Below are 16146 nucleotides of genomic sequence, written 5' to 3' on the forward strand. Positions count from 1 at the left end.
GAACCACAATTGATCTGAGGATCAGACAGGACTTAATTATACTATATTATTACGGTAGTTTGTTTCCTGTAAGAAAAAATGTTGATTTTAACCCTCTGAGTTTTTATATTGTATTAGTTAGGATAGAGTAAAAAAAAAATTGACACCCAGGTATTGCTCAATTAGCAGGCTAAGGTTTATAAGCTCAGCCATGTATATGTTCACATAGACAATGACTATGGCAAGCTAGCCGAAATGCATTGGTTGTACAATTCTGGACCACTGTGGTGTGCCGATACCTTGGACTTGTTAATGATGTAATTAAATGTCACGTTCTACACTTGCCTTATTTCACCATCACTGGGGATCTTCTTTTTTCTCTGCATAGTATAACATTGGACCGAGTGCTGCCTGGTAAACCATTGAATAGCACTCGACCGTGTTATATGGCCATCAGACTGCCCCCTTACGGTGTCTTCTACTTTAGGGTCATATGAACTTTGTAGGGGACAATTTTATTGGCCACGTTTTTTAGCATTTTTACAATTTTTTATAAATGATTCCAGCATACTTTCCCAGAACCTCTTGATGGAGCAAGCAAGTGTCCTAGACACCACATCCAAGCATCCAAGACTGCCTTATGTTGAAGAGGTTATCAAGGGTTGGAACAAACTTTTCAAGTCTTTCCATGTCCTGCAGACTGCAAAATCTTGACAGTGAGCAGTTGTGATATGCATACCAGGAGTCACTAGTTTTAGCCAACTTCTTTCAGTTCATTTCTATTGAGTGGAGGCGAATGCATCCAGTCTAGTCAGCATGTGACAACAAGATGCACGTTCCTCCTAGAAACGGGAATACATGCTAACTTTCATCAACACTTTTTTAAGCGAATACACAACATGTAAACATTATTGTACACAATAATCTCTTAATGTCCAATGATGGCTCCCTCTCTTTGATTTTATCAAAGACCTGAGGCCGGTGGGGGAAAGTAGTTAAGCACAGCAGCGCTGGAAGTACTTTATTCAATTTCCATTAAAAGGCAAGCAAAATGAAATCCATGACTTTGAGTTTTTGGTCATTATTCATAAAAATGGGTTGCATACAATACTGCATTTACTGGCTGCCAATATATATACTGCAGTAGTCAGAAGGTAATGTAGAAGCAGCACCAAAATCTGCAGCATGGCCCTCCAAAGGATAGGTGGTGGATTGGTGGAGGAATCCAACTGCTGGGATCACCACTGGTCCTGATAACGGGGCTCTGAAGTGGTCTTTTGGACTAGAGCGTTGGCCACAAATGGTTGGTGGTGATTGTCTTCCCTATATTAAACCTCATAGAACCTATATGATAGAGCAATGGTGTAGGTGGAGCATATAGTCTAGGCATCTGGTTCAGGGGATTACACAGGCACTGCATCATTCCAGTCAGCTAGTCACAGTATAAAACAAATTTGTTCCTTGTCCGTGGAATTTCTTACCGCCATATGATTTAAATATCTGTACTAGGGAGTTACATTCCTCACTTATCCGATCTTCCATAGATTTCTTCCCCATCCCAAAGTCTCTCAACGTCGAAATAGTAAATCGTCTCATTACTTTCCAGTTTTCACCATTAGAGAAGACAATGCCTTGATAAATATAATGGAAAAAAAGCGTTATTCTGGATTAGTGGAAAGTGGTTTCATTGTAATACATATATCACATATATGTCATATAACCTATCAGGGCCGAACTGGCCATCTGGCAATTCTGTCAAATGCGAGAAGAGCCTGTCGGATTGTGGACCACCTTGTCTGCTACATTGTTAACAGAGTCGGTGTTCTCAAGACACCCATACTGTTAAGAGTTGTGATGGAGCACAAAGTCGCTGACTCCGTCACTTACCCCAGCAGGCCACAGGTATCGTTGGAAATAATGGTCTTGTAGTAAATTTTGCTTTCCTCCATCCAGGGTAATATTTATATTAGTAATACATCCCCATCTGGTGCTTGGGGATGGGGACAGCATGGGCCTGTGTGATTTCAAATGCCAGGACAGATTTTCATCCCCAGCCCGTACCTGCACCCTATAATGAGAAAGACTGTTTTCGCTATAAAATTGTATCAGTTGGGGAATTGGAATCTATTTCTGATACAAAGCTCCAAATACCCTTCTTAGACATTCTCTAGGGTGGTATTTACTTAGGCTGGCATTTTATATACACCTGTCTTAGCCCGTTGGCATAGGTCTCTTAAAAAATCACATGAGAAAAACAAACCTATGAGTGATGTGAACAAGCATGGATGTAAGTTATGACGGATTCTATCATAAAATTATATCAAATCTGATGGGCACTGAAGGGTTCCAGCCTCCGATGATAAACCCAACCAGCTTTATTGGAAGGTAGCAGAGTGGAGCAAAAATAAAAACAATGGCTCAGGCATGAACCAAAATGTTAACTCTTTGCAAAGCCTCTGTCATAGCTGCCATTCCATGGGTGATGATACAGGCACTGCTGTGAGCTTGCACATTTTAACAGGTTACAGGGTTATTTGCCCATTTTTACCATATCCCTTTGTTGCTTCTGTAAATATTGGAATGTCAGCTCTTTCGGACAATTCCTCAGCGTGGTTCATGAAAGCGTCTTTCACAGCATCATATCCATACAAAACCACCATCTTCTGCCTCCCCAACTGGACACTGAACACTGGGCCAAACTTGTTATTCAGCTGTAGAATAAAATACAGGGTTACACAGTGTTATGTTATATAATAGTATTCTATAATCATTCATAATTCTTACTGATTCCCATCATAGACAGAACCCTAGATAAAAACAAAATGAGCAGATCCCCGGCAGTCAGTAAATAATATTAATACATGTAAATAACAGAAGGTACTATTTTGGTCAAGAGCCATACCGATCCACAAGGCCGCCAGCTGAAAAAAAATGGCTTTTCTTACATTTCCTTCCAGGCCACACAAGTGGTTTTTCTTGGCTCCACGGGAGCCAAAGGAATGGCAAAAGGTCAAATTGTCAGGTGGCGTCCTTACCTGAGTGAATGTTTTGGAAGGGTTCTTTACATCAAATATGAGCATATTCCCAATAATAGGTAAACAGTTTGGTCCTGGAGGGAAATTCTTGATCTTATTTTTCTTCTGATTATAAAAAACTTTGCTCAAAAGAAAGAAAATAATGAGGAAGAGAACAAGAGCGATAACGTCAAGGCCGGACATGATGTTGGTCGAATCTACATGGAGAAGAGAAGAATTATCCATGAAAAATGTAGCAAAGAAAATTATAGTTTTTCATACTTAGATGTTGATTAGTTCTGTGTTTGGCATAATATGACCACAAGGGCATCAAGTATAAATTCAAACTACATCTGTACATCTTTTACCTTGTTCATCACTCTTACAGCCTATCTCAGCTGATAATACACATCCATCTTCTTATCCTTAATTGGCAAGATGCACTGAGAACAAACACTTGTAGCTTGGTCATTGTTAGATCGGTGTTTTTTGGGCACACCCAATATTTACAGTCGGCCCTAAGACTGGGGTTACATGCCGACTTTGGCCATGACTAGAGATAAGCTACTGTATCAAAATTCGATTCGGTCAGGTTAATTTGAATTCAGATGACCTATTTCATATTCATATTAAAACTGCCCATTGTGGGAATGAATAGGTTAAAATTAGAGTTAAGTATCTGATCAAATTCAAATTCAACAAATCAGGCTACTTTTCTTGGGAAATTCAGTTTGCAGTGAAGTTATTGTCTTCAAATTGAATGTCTCTTTTCATCATCTGGGGTCTCTCCTGGCTCTAAAGAATAATAGTTGTAAAATGTGAAAAAATATTTCAAAAGGCACCTATTCAACGGACCGCTCTCCTGACTTTCTGCTGTCCGGTCATTAGAGCAGCCTCTTTCTCCTGTAGCAGGCTGCATTTACCAACCTAGATTGTACAGGCCAGAGCTACAGTGGTAAAAGAAAGAGGCCCTGAGGACAGGACAGTGAGCAATGTCCGCCATCCAGTCCTCGTCTTTCCAATATCCCATTTTTGACATGTGCACTCTAGGCCAGGTCTCAGAGATCACATCTATGATGTCCAATGTGTGACACGCAGTGAAATTTGAGGATTGGTCATGGCTCACATTCCCAGCTTAGAGTGAACAGGTGAAGAAATTTGACCTGCTATGGAGGAAACAGAGAGCAGCTCTGAGGACTGGACAGCGGGCAGTGAGAAGCAAAGGGTTGGACAGGTTACCGGTGAAAATAAGAATAATTTTTTTTGCCCCTCCATTTGACTATGTTGGGGTGACATCATAGGCCTCATATTAGATTCAGCATCGGAATGAAGTGAGCCAATTAACAGAAAAATGAGAGTCTGGGGTGTAGCAGAGGCTGTGGTGGTAGCATTAAAACAAGTGAGTATAAATATATAATTTGCTCATTTTAGTCCATTTCTGGCTTTCAAGCGAATCTGCAAAAAGGCAGTCAACCAGATTATGTGAGGCAAAGGTTGAAAAATTTGCATTCTTTTGAATTCAAAATTTTCAGTGTGATTTGCAACAAATTTGCGTGAAATCATGACAGATGATTTTTTTGTGACTAGATCATGTCAACTTCATAGATACAATGTGACAACAACATTCACTAACATGACGCGATGTACTAGCACTAGTCTGATGTTTGGCATTCCAATGTGTGTCAAGGTCAATGTTGCTGTGTTGACCCAACCTAAAACCATACTTTTCAACTTTTGAGCTCTGCACGTTACTGATAGTTTTTCATTAATACACATCCCCTTTTATAAGTCGCACGTTTTCTACTCCTTACATAACCCTTGATTGATGCCAAAGTATCCTGATGTCAAGAACATAAAAACCTCTGGAAAGATATGTTTCCAAGATGTTTAAACAATACCTGGGAGATTTTTCCAATTCTTCCAGTAAGCTCTGAAGTTTCTCTCTACTGGACTTCCTTCCATTCCTCCCGAGAGAGTTTGAAAATATCCAGGATCATGTTAATATTTCACATGCAAATGACATAATCATTAAATTTTTTTGAAGTTATTCAGTCCAAAATATACCAAATGATGACTATTAAAATCAGTTTTAATAGATTTAACTGGCTGTGGTGGAATCACTGTGCCATGGACAAAGGAAAGCCTGGATCAGTGTAACTATGTGTTTCTCCAAATCTGATCTCGGATACATAGCAGCTGACGATACCGTGATCTAAGGAGAAACCAAGGAGGAGTGACCAGGTGCTACTCCAGGATGGAGAAGATGACAGCTGCTCCCTTAGTGACGGGTAGGCGGGATGGCCCAAAGGAAGGAACAGTAGATGCGGGCAGGCACTTTAGGAACACTGGAACCACAGATTTAGACCGGCTGCATACAGTTGAGCACTGGCAGATGCGGACTTGTCTGGCTGATGAACAGGAAAGCTCTGGCTGTTGTACAGATGAGCTGGCACCGTTGTTTAGACAGAAAGTAGTGCAAAGCTGATAGACAGGTATACAAGAATACAAGCAAGAGCTAACAAGAGCATTTAGGAACAAGCCTACAACATTACACAGGCACCTCGGTGCTGGAGGAAGTGCCTTAACTTCAGTAAGATGTGCATGGCCCTTTTAAGAAAGGGGACATGTGCACGTGCGCTAAGGACAGTGCCCGAGGACCTGCGTGCGGTGCACACACCTCAAGCAGCTATGGACCTGGAAAGGAGAAGACAAAGCAGGACAGGGCTCACGTTGCGAATATACTGCCATCTCTGCCAGAGGAGAGGGGCAGATGCCAGAGACGCCAGCACTACAAGGTTTGAGGCCCATAATTAAGTTTAGAACCTATTATTGTATTAGAATATTACCCAATAATAAAGAACTAGAGGACACTAGAGCAGAAATTGTGTATCAAAGACCCAAGCACCAGTCACTCATAAGATGAGGGGCTTGTTACATCTCTGTGAATGACCCAATGGTACTTTGCTGGCCAAGTTGGCCAACTTCGGCAGGTATTCGCAAATATTGACTTCAATATTAAATATTAAAAGTTCATATTTGTCTTTGAAACAAAGCAAACATCCTAAATGAACCCCTGAACATTAACATTGTAAAATAATCCTTTGTCTCCCAAGGAATGAAGTGGCTCTACGATCAGAGCTGTATAACATATACCCCTTATAAAAGACTCAAAACCTCAAAGCCTCAAGGCTTAGTTCACGTGTCCAGTGGTTATTTTAAATCTTTGCATCTGTCTTGCGTCTTTTTGCATCTGTTTTAGACATACAAAAAATGGAAACAAAATGATTCATTGCTAGATCGATTCATTTTACTGGGGACATAAATGTCCTCAAATGTCTTCTGTTTGACTAAAGCGCATTTGTAATTTGCTTTATTGCTGTTGTCTTCACAACATGTGTCGGCTTGAAGAATGGATAGAAACTGGATCTAAATCATGATAATATAAATCAGTTTTAAATAGGATTGTGGAGTGTAAACTAAAGTGTAATTGATATTTCAGTAGAACTTACAACATCATTTTTGTGTCTACTTCCAGCTCCTCTCCCTTCCTCTGCTCTCCACAGGATCTAGAAGCAATAACTGTAGAGATGAACTGATCTTGTAAACTTAACTCCTTAACCCCCAGGACATTTTGCGTTCTTGCATTTTTGTTTTTTGCACCCTTCACCCAGAGCCATAACATTTTTAATTTTTGATCAAAAATGGCCATGTGAGATCGATTTTTTGAGGAACGAGTTGTACTTTTTAACAACACCATTGTTTTTTTAGCATATCAAAAAATGGAAAAAAAAAATTAAAAGAGCAGTGAAATTGTGCAACATACTACGTGACTGGGCAATATACTACGTGACTAGTCAATATACTACGTGGCTGGGCAATATACTACGTGGCTAGGCAATATACTACATGACTAGTCAATATACTACGTGGCTGGGCAATTTACTACGTGACTAGTCAATATACTACGTGACTAGTCAATATACTACGTGGCTGGGCAATATACTACGTGACTGGGCAATATACTACGTGACTAGTCAATATACTACGTGGCTGGGCAATATACTACGTGACTAGTCAATATACTACGTGACTAGTCAATATACTACGTGGCTGGGCAATATACTACGTGGCTGGGCAATATACTACGTGGCTGGGCAATATACTACGTGGCTGGGCAATATACTACGTGCCTGGGCAATATACTACGTGACTGGGCAAAATACTACGTGGCTGGGCAATATACTACATGACTGGGCAATATACTACGTGGCTGTGCAATATACTACGTGACTGGGCAATATACTTCATGGCTGGGCAATATACTACGTCTCTGTGCAATATACTACGTGACTGGCCAATATACTACATGGCTGGGCAATATACTACGTGACTGGGAAATATACTACGTGGCTGGGCAATATACTACGTGGCTGGGCAATATACTACATGGCTGGGCAATATACTACGTCACTGGGCAATATACTACGTGACTGGGAAATATACTACGTGGCTGGGCAATATACTACGTGGCTGGGCAATATACTACATGGCTGGGCAATATACTACGTCACTGGGCAATATACTACGTGACTGGGAAATATACTACGTGGCTGGGCAATATACTACGTGGCTGGGCAATATACTACATGGCTGGGCAATATACTACGTGGCTGGGCAATATACTACGTGGCTGGGCAATATACTATGGGACTGGGAAATATACTACGTGACTGGGCAATATACTACATGGCTGGGAAATATACTACGTGGCTGGGCAATGTACTACGTGGCTGGGCAATATAGTACATGGCTGGGCAATATACTACGTGGCTGGGCAATATACTACGTGGCTGGGCAATATACTATGGGACTGGGAAATATACTACGTGGCTGGGCAATATACTACGTGGCTGGGCAATATACTACATGGCTGGGCAATATACTACGTGGCTGGGCAATATACTACGTGGCTGGGCAATATACTATGGGACTGGGAAATATACTACGTGACTGGGAAATATACTACGTGGCTGGGCAATATACTACGTGGCTTGGCAATATACTACATGGCTGGGCAATATACTACGTGGCTGGGCAATATACTATGGGACTGGGAAATATACTACGTGACTGGGCAATATACTATGTGGCTGGGCAATATACTACATGGCTGGGCAATATACTATGGGACTGGGATTTATACCACGTGACTGGGCAACATACTACGTCGCTGTGCAATATACTACGTGACTGGGCAATATACTACGTGGGCTGTGCAATATACTACGTGACTGGGCAATATACTACGTGGCTGGGCAATATACTACGTGACTGGGCAATATACTATGTGGCTGTGCAATATACTACGTGGCTGGGCAATATACTACGTGGCTGGGCAATATACTACATGACTGGGCAATATACTACGTAACTGGGCAATATACTACATGGCTGGGCAATATACTACGTGACTGGGCAATATACTACGTGACTGGGCAATATACTACGTAACTGGGCAATATACTACGTGACTGGGCAATATACTACGTGGCTGGGCAATATACTACATGGCTGGGCAATATACTACGTGGCTGGGCAATATACTACGTGGCTGGGCAATATACTATGTGGCTGGGCAATATACTACGTGGCTGGGCAATATACTACGTGGCTGGGCAATATACTACGTGGCTGGGCAATATACTACGTGACTGGGCAATATACTACGTGCACATGCATATTCTAGAATACCCGATGCGTTAGAATCGGGCCACCATCTAGTAGTTAATAAATAACGTGTCTAATTTACGTCAGCACAATTTTTTAAATATTTTTTTTGTGAGGAAGTTATAAGGGTTAAAATATGACCAGCAATTTCTCATTTTTTTCAGTAAAATTTACATAACCATTTTTTAGGGACCACATCATATTTGAAGTGACTTTGATGGGTCTATATGACAGAAAAAAAAACAAAAGTGACACCATTCTAAAAACTACACCCCTCAAGGTTCACATGAATTAATGGAATGTGGAATGAAAATGTTACAAAAACTAACATTTTAGCTAGTTATTTCTGCGCATATTGTGGTACTGGGGTACATAGGGTTACTAGGTTTGGTATACAAACTATATATTTTGTGATGGAGGTCACTACTGGTGCATAGTTTTATGATTATCTGTGTGCACTTAGGTACTGCCACTACTTTATGCGTATTATATCCTATGCCATCTATTTTCAGGGCCTGACTATTGATCTCTTGGTCTTATGTTCAGAGTTGCTACACCGCATGCTTAACCGCTTTTGTATCTCAGCATCCATATTTTTTATGTGCGACTTTACTGGCAAAAAATGCCTTTATGTGTGTCATATACACTTTATGCACTTTGTGAATATGCTGTCCATATAGGAGCTTGAGATACATGTACAGATTTCCTCCCCTCTCTACTTTTGTACAGGCATTTGCCTTATTATAGGTATTGTTCTTATAGTTTTTATATGTTTTTAATGTTTTTGTTTCACCTTAATAAAGCTGTGTTGTTTTTGCACAAATCCTTGCTGTTTGGTGATCCCCAGTTTATATGGCCTCTGGTGTCTCTTGTTTCTTTGTACATGTGTAATTCTTAGGTCAGGGTTGGATCCCAGCTCTTTATGCTCTGTGGTGCCCCCACAAATTATTTTCTCAGATATTGTACGTCTTTGTTACTGAAAATTGCAAACTGCAATTGAAGGCACCAGTACGTTGTAGTCACCAGTGTGTTGTAGCCCCCAGTACATTGCGGTGTCCAGCTCATTCTTCAAAAGACAGGCACCTGTAAATTAGGCAGGCTGTCATCGCTACAGAAATGCCAAACATGAGGATGTTAAATGTTATTTAGGCACAATGTGGTGAACAGAAGGGAGGGAGTATTTGGATTTGGGAGTGCAGAATTTGCGAGGAGCTATCGTGCTTTTCCAGAGACTTTGCACTAAAAGTAACATGGAAGCCCTCAATATTTCCGTTAACAGATAAAAAAGCTGAGCTATTTTTGTGGATTGTTTTGAAGCTTTTGTAGGGAACATTTTACATAACATTTTGGATCAAATGTATCCTGCGCTCTATGCTGAGCAATCACATTGGGGTTTACATCTTAATCTCCAAATTACTGGATTTAGATAAGACCCCCCTAGGGATCCATTCACTTTAATGAGGCAGTAGAGTTAGGGTACCGTCACACATAACGATATCGTTAACGATATCGTTGCTTTTTGTGACGTAGCAACGATATCATTAACTAAATCGTTATGTGTGACAGCGACCAACGATCAGGCCCCTGCTGGGAGATCGTTGGTCGCTGGGGAAAGTCCAGAACTTTATTTCGTCGCTGGATCTCCCGCTGACATCGCTGAATCGGCGTGTGTGACCCCGATCCAGCGATGTCTTCACTGGTAACCAGGGTAAATATCGGGTTACTAAGCGCAGGGCCGCGCTTAGTAACACAATGTTTACCCTGGTTACCGTTGTAAATGTAAAAAAACAAACACTACATACTTACATTCCCTGGAAGCTGAAGGCGAGGGACATGACCAGACACCGGAATGTAAGTATGTAGTGTTTGTTTTTTTACATTTACAACGGTAACCAGGGTAAACATCGGGTTACTAAGCGCGGCCCTGCGCTTAGTAACCCGATGTTTACCCTGGTTACCCGGGGACTTCGGGATCGTTGGTCGCTGGAGAGCTGTCTGTGTGACAGCTCTCCAGCGACCAAACAGCGACACTGCAGCGATCGACATCGTTGTCGGTATCGCTGCAGCGTCGCTTAGTGTGACGGTACCTTTACTCTGGATTCCATTTGGCCTCTGTTAAGCATTGTTCATCTTTTCAGAGCTGCACAAAACTGTGGTTGACCATGCTTTTACACACGGCAAAAAAAGTCTGACACCGCTGGATCATAGGCATCCACAGTACCTTTATTTGCCTCATTATAGGGAATCTTTTCCCGGGAATTCTGTCTAAATCACATTTTTCCGAGATTTACATGGAAGCCCCAGTGTAAGCGCTCAGTGTAGAGCGCAGAAAAAATGTCAGCTGAACCTAACTATAATCTTTGGGAGGCAGAATAAAAAAATCAACAGCAGGTGAAGAATTAATGTTATTCATTTTTTTATACTTCCTTGTGAGGTAAAAAGCACAGCGATACCAGATTCATATCTTTTTTATGCTTGACTGCTGTCACAAACTAAAAGACACTTTTTATTGAAAAACTAGTTTTTCATTGCCATATTTCTATAGCTATAATTTTTCCATATTTCAGCTGACAAAGCCATGTAAGGATTTGTTTTTTATGTAAAGAGTTTTTGTTTTCATTGGTACCATTTTTGGGCACATGACATTTTTGAATGCTTTCTATTCTGATTTTTGGGAGGCAGAAATAACGTAAGCCAGAAATTCAAGAATTATGATTTTTTTTTATGCTATAGTTGTAAAATTGATAAGACAGCTGTATTCTTCGGGTAAGTACGATTACAGCGATACCACATTTATATTTTTTTTTGTCGCTTTTACACTAAAAAAGGTATTTTCCAGAAAAAATAAAAAACAGGACCTGTTGAAGTGCATTAAGCACGAAACGGCCGTCGTCCATGTGTGTTCACAAACCTCCCTGCAGCACGTTATTTATGTCTGAATAAATCTGATGAATCATCACCGCTGCTATGTTAAAAATGTTTCCTTTTTTGTTTTTACATGAATAAATGTATTTATTGGATTAATAATTTTTATTTTTTTATTTTTTCTTTAGAGATTTTTTAATTTTTTTTTTTTTAATTGTTAACTTTTTAAAAACTTTTTTACATTACCCTAGGATGGGACATCAACTGTATAGTGACAGATCTGATAGATTGCTGATCTGATACTCTGCAATGCTTCTGCAAGGCATCAGAGCAGCTTCTGACAGGCAGGGGAGAAGGTGTGTCAGCTCTTGCGCTGAGCATGAGATGACAGGCCACTGTTCCTGGGTGACCCAGTGACCATCTTTGGGCCTGAGGTCACCATGGAGACCATCGACACAGCACGATCACATCGCATTGTGCCGATGAGAGCATACAGGGAGCTCCCTCCCTCTGCGCTATCCCATTGACAGCAGCATCACAGGGGTTTAACGCCCTGCAATCAGTGCTAGCTCTGCTCATCGGCATCGCAGCAGGGTGCCAGCTGTCACACAGAGCTGACACCCGCTCTCGATAGGGCACGAGCCTGCATGATCACAGCACCGTATCTATACAGCGATTTGCGGGAACGCAGCTCCCGTGGTGCCATGTATATACGGCACACGTTGGGAAGGAGTTAAAGGCAATATTTCAGGTCAGATAACACAAAGCCAAAAAAAGGTCTGATTATGCTGATCAGCAATTGATCAGTGTGGCATCAGTTTTTCTCAGAGGTAGAGGAAGGAAAAACAAAAACCGTTTTTTCTACTTTTTCTATTATTTCAGTCTATGGAAATTGGACAGCACATGGATGTCATCTGAGTGTGGTCCGATGTTTTTCACTGACCCATAGACTTGTACTGCCGATATTGATCTGCCTTTCTGATCACCGATTTTTTTTTCCCCAGACCACTCGGCATGTGCATAATCCCGTATAATAAAATGGTTAAAAGTGCTATATGTAAGAAGCACAGACAGCACTCATTATTATTATTATCTATTTTTAGAGCATCAATGATATCAAAGACTCGTCTTGTGCACGAGCCCTCAATCTATAGATATAGAGTTAATCTACAGGTTAATAATGTTGAGCAGGTGTCCTGCCACAGTACTGAAAGTACTGGGGGAAAAAACGAACTTTATTCCTCCGTGGAGCCACCAGCTTATTCCATGTTCACACTTTCAATATTTTGCATCAGTATTTGTAAGCCAAAACCAGAAGTGGAACAACAGGAGAAAAAGTATAATAGAAACACGTCACGGCCTCTGTATTTTTCACACACTACTAGCTTAGAAATACTGATGTAACATACTGACCAAATGCTGAATGTGTGAGCATGGCCTCATTAAAGTGAAAAAAAAAGCATATGCACTGACAGCCGAATCAGCAGTGCATCAGTACAGAGCTGGCTGTCAGTCAGTGCCGAGGAGCAGTTACAACTGCGCCAGTAATCATTTATGACTGAAATCACAAAGCTTCTGGGAGGAATACATGTAATTTACTCTTGGCAGCCAGGGTCTCCATGTGGCGGCCGCACGGCTTCAAAATGCTGTTAACCTTCAGATTATATGTATAGACAAAAGGAGTTCAAGTCCAAGTTCATATATAAAAATATCAATTTTATTTATTTTTAACAATAATCACATTTCTCATAAAATACCATATAACTAACATGACATGCTCAGCAAGGAAAAGCAAAAACGGTACCAGACCTGTGTGACCAGCCACTCACTGCTATTACATTAGTAAGGTGCTTAGTGCCACTACAGTATTTTATGGGACAAGAAAACCCCCAGGATACAATATTACTATATAACATCTCCTAACTCCCTCTGATATCACCAAAATGTCTCTATCTTTCAACAACACAGCGTAATGAACCTGGTATGCTTTCTTACCCATGTAGCAGGCAGCGGATGGTCGCACAGTGCAGCCCCAATGCGCGTTTCGCACAGTGCCCCCCTGACAAAGCCAGCGCGAAACGCGCGTTGGGGCTGCACTGTGCGACCATCCGCTGCCTGCTACATGGGTAAGAAAGCATACCAGGTTCATTACGCTGTGGTGTTGTTGAAAGAAAGAGACATTTTGGTGATATTAGAGATGTTAGGAGATGTTATATAGTAATATTGTATCCTGGGGGTTTTCTTGTCCCATAAAATACTATAGTGGCACTAAGCACCTTACTAATGTAATAGCAGTGAGTGGCTGGTCACACAGGTCTGGTACCATTTTTGCTTTCCCTTGCTGAGCATGTCATGTTAAGGTACCTTCACACTAAGCGACGCTGCAGCGATACCAACAACGATGTCGATCGCTGCAGCGTCGCTGTTTGGTCGCTGGAGAGCTGTCACACAGACCGCTCTCCAGCGACCAACGATGCCGGTAACCAGGGTAAACATCGGGTTACTAAGCGCAGGGCCGCGCTTAGTAACCCGATGTTTACCATGGTTACCATCGTAAAAGTAAAAAAAGCAAACACTACATACTTACCTTCCGCTGTCTGTCCCCGGCGCTCTGCTTTCCTGCACTGACTGTGAGCACAGTGGCCGGAAAGCACAGCGGTGACGTCACCGCTCTGCTTTCCGGCTGGCCGACGCTGACACAGGATGCAGGAGGAGTGCAGAGAAGCAGAGCGCCAGGGACAGACAGCGGAAGGTAAGTATGTAGTGTTTTTTTTTTTTTACTTTTACGATGGTAACCAGGGTAAACATCGGGTTACTAAGCCCGGCCCTGCGCTTAGTAACCCGATGTTTACCCTGGTTACCAGTGAAGACATCGCTGAATCGGCATCACACACGCCGATTCAGCGATGTCTGCAGGGAGTCCAGCGACAAAATAAAGTCCTGGACTTTCTGCAGCGACCAACGACATCACAGCAGGATCCTGATCGCTGCTGCGTTTTAAGAACAACGATATCGCTAGCCAGGACGCTGCAACGTCACGGGTCGCCAGCGATATCATTATGAAGTTGTTTAGTGTGAAGGTACCTTTAGTTATATGGTATTTTATGAGAAATGTGATTATTGTTAAAAATAAATAAAATTGATATTTTTATACATGAACTTGGACTTGAACTCCTTTTGTCTATACATTTAATGCTTCAAGTATGGAGTGTCCTATTTTGATTTGGTGGCCCTGTGTTCGTGGTTCATCTATTGCATGATAAACAAACATAGGAGCAGGATTGTGTCCATTATGGGATTAAGTTATGCTATTTAACCTGCAGATTATCCCATATGTGAAAGTTAATAGTATTTTTTTGCCATGACAGATTACCTTTAAAGATCACTGACAATTGCCTTGTAATATAAAAAAGTATAGGTGGAATATACTCACCGGCTCAGGCTGAAGACATCTATTCTCCACAACTTTTGCAGCTTGTGCTGTGCTGATGGGTGTTAAAAGCTTGTTGTCACTCCCTCCTTTAACCCTAATTGCACCCTGCATCCCATTATTGTGGCTTAACTGGTTTCTCCTGTTTGTACAAATCATAGTTGGAGATTGTTTTTCTGTGTTCTGCCGAGCAGATGTTAATCTTTTTCACCTGATGACTATTAGCATTTTGATGCATCTCATCACAATCCAAAAATAACAGAAATTTGACATTCTGATTCTGCGACTCTTCATGTAGGTCTGTTACCAATATTGGCCTCCTCATAGAAGGATATCAGAGGATGTGAATGTAGAAACAGTCAAGGAGATGACATATGGATGACAAAACAGATGAGGAATCGTCATTATTTTCAGGATGATAAATTGACGAACATGCATACACTCATGGAACATGGGCTTACACGATGGCCCTCGCTGGAGCTTCTTCTATCATCTCTCGGGAATATGGAGAAGCACTGACACAACAGTTTCTGTAACTCCATCAGCCCCAAGCCTGTTTTTATCCTTCATGACCAGGCCAAATTTTACAACTCTTCCCAGTGTCATTTTATGAGGTAATAACTTTGAAACGCTTCAATGGATCTTACTAATTATGAGAATTTATTTTTTCATGACGTATTCTAAGTCATGATAGTTGTAAAATTTCTTCGATGTCAACTTGCATTTATTTGCAAAAATTTTGAACATAGAGCCATGAAAATATAAAAATCACATTTTTCACACAAAAATGCTATTTTTGCCCCAATTTTTTATTTTCACGAGGGTAACAGAATAAAAAGACCAAAAAACTTTTTCTGAGCATGCTGACATGTGGATGAAGACTACTTTTGAGGAACAGTGCAGAGCTCAGAAGAAAATAAACGCTGTATTGGAGTTCAGATTTTGCTGGACTTGTTTGAGAGTGCCATGTCACTTTGGTAGAGCTCCTTAGTAAAGATGAGCGAACATGTTCGGAAAACATTCACCAATCTCAAATTCGGCACAAACGTAAAACATCCAAATTTGTGTTCGCTTTCATGAGCATTTTTATTCAAAGTCAGCAAAGGTTAGAAGAGCATGTGCAGAGTTTAC

General features: G+C 41.2%; 1 protein-coding gene across 3 annotated transcripts in view; it reads right to left on the reverse strand.

The window, feature by feature from the left end:
- LOC138638732 (cytochrome P450 2K6-like) overlaps nt 1–15102 on the reverse strand; it is a 68118-nt gene extending 53016 nt beyond the window's left edge. For all 3 annotated transcript variants that reach the window (XM_069728271.1, XM_069728273.1, XM_069728272.1), the window contains exons 1-4: nt 15019–15102; nt 3015–3211; nt 2528–2690; nt 1461–1610 (exon numbers count right to left, since the gene is read on the reverse strand). In XM_069728271.1, the coding sequence (XP_069584372.1) occupies nt 1461–1610; nt 2528–2690; nt 3015–3197 (496 nt within the window). In that variant the 5' untranslated portion in view covers nt 3198–3211; nt 15019–15102. The remainder of the gene's footprint in view (nt 1–1460; nt 1611–2527; nt 2691–3014; nt 3212–15018) is intronic.
- Nucleotides 15103–16146: the final 1044 nt, after the last annotated feature.

Source organism: Ranitomeya imitator, chromosome 5 (genome assembly GCF_032444005.1).
Source record: "Ranitomeya imitator isolate aRanImi1 chromosome 5, aRanImi1.pri, whole genome shotgun sequence".
Taxonomy (NCBI): Eukaryota; Metazoa; Chordata; class Amphibia; order Anura; family Dendrobatidae; genus Ranitomeya; species Ranitomeya imitator.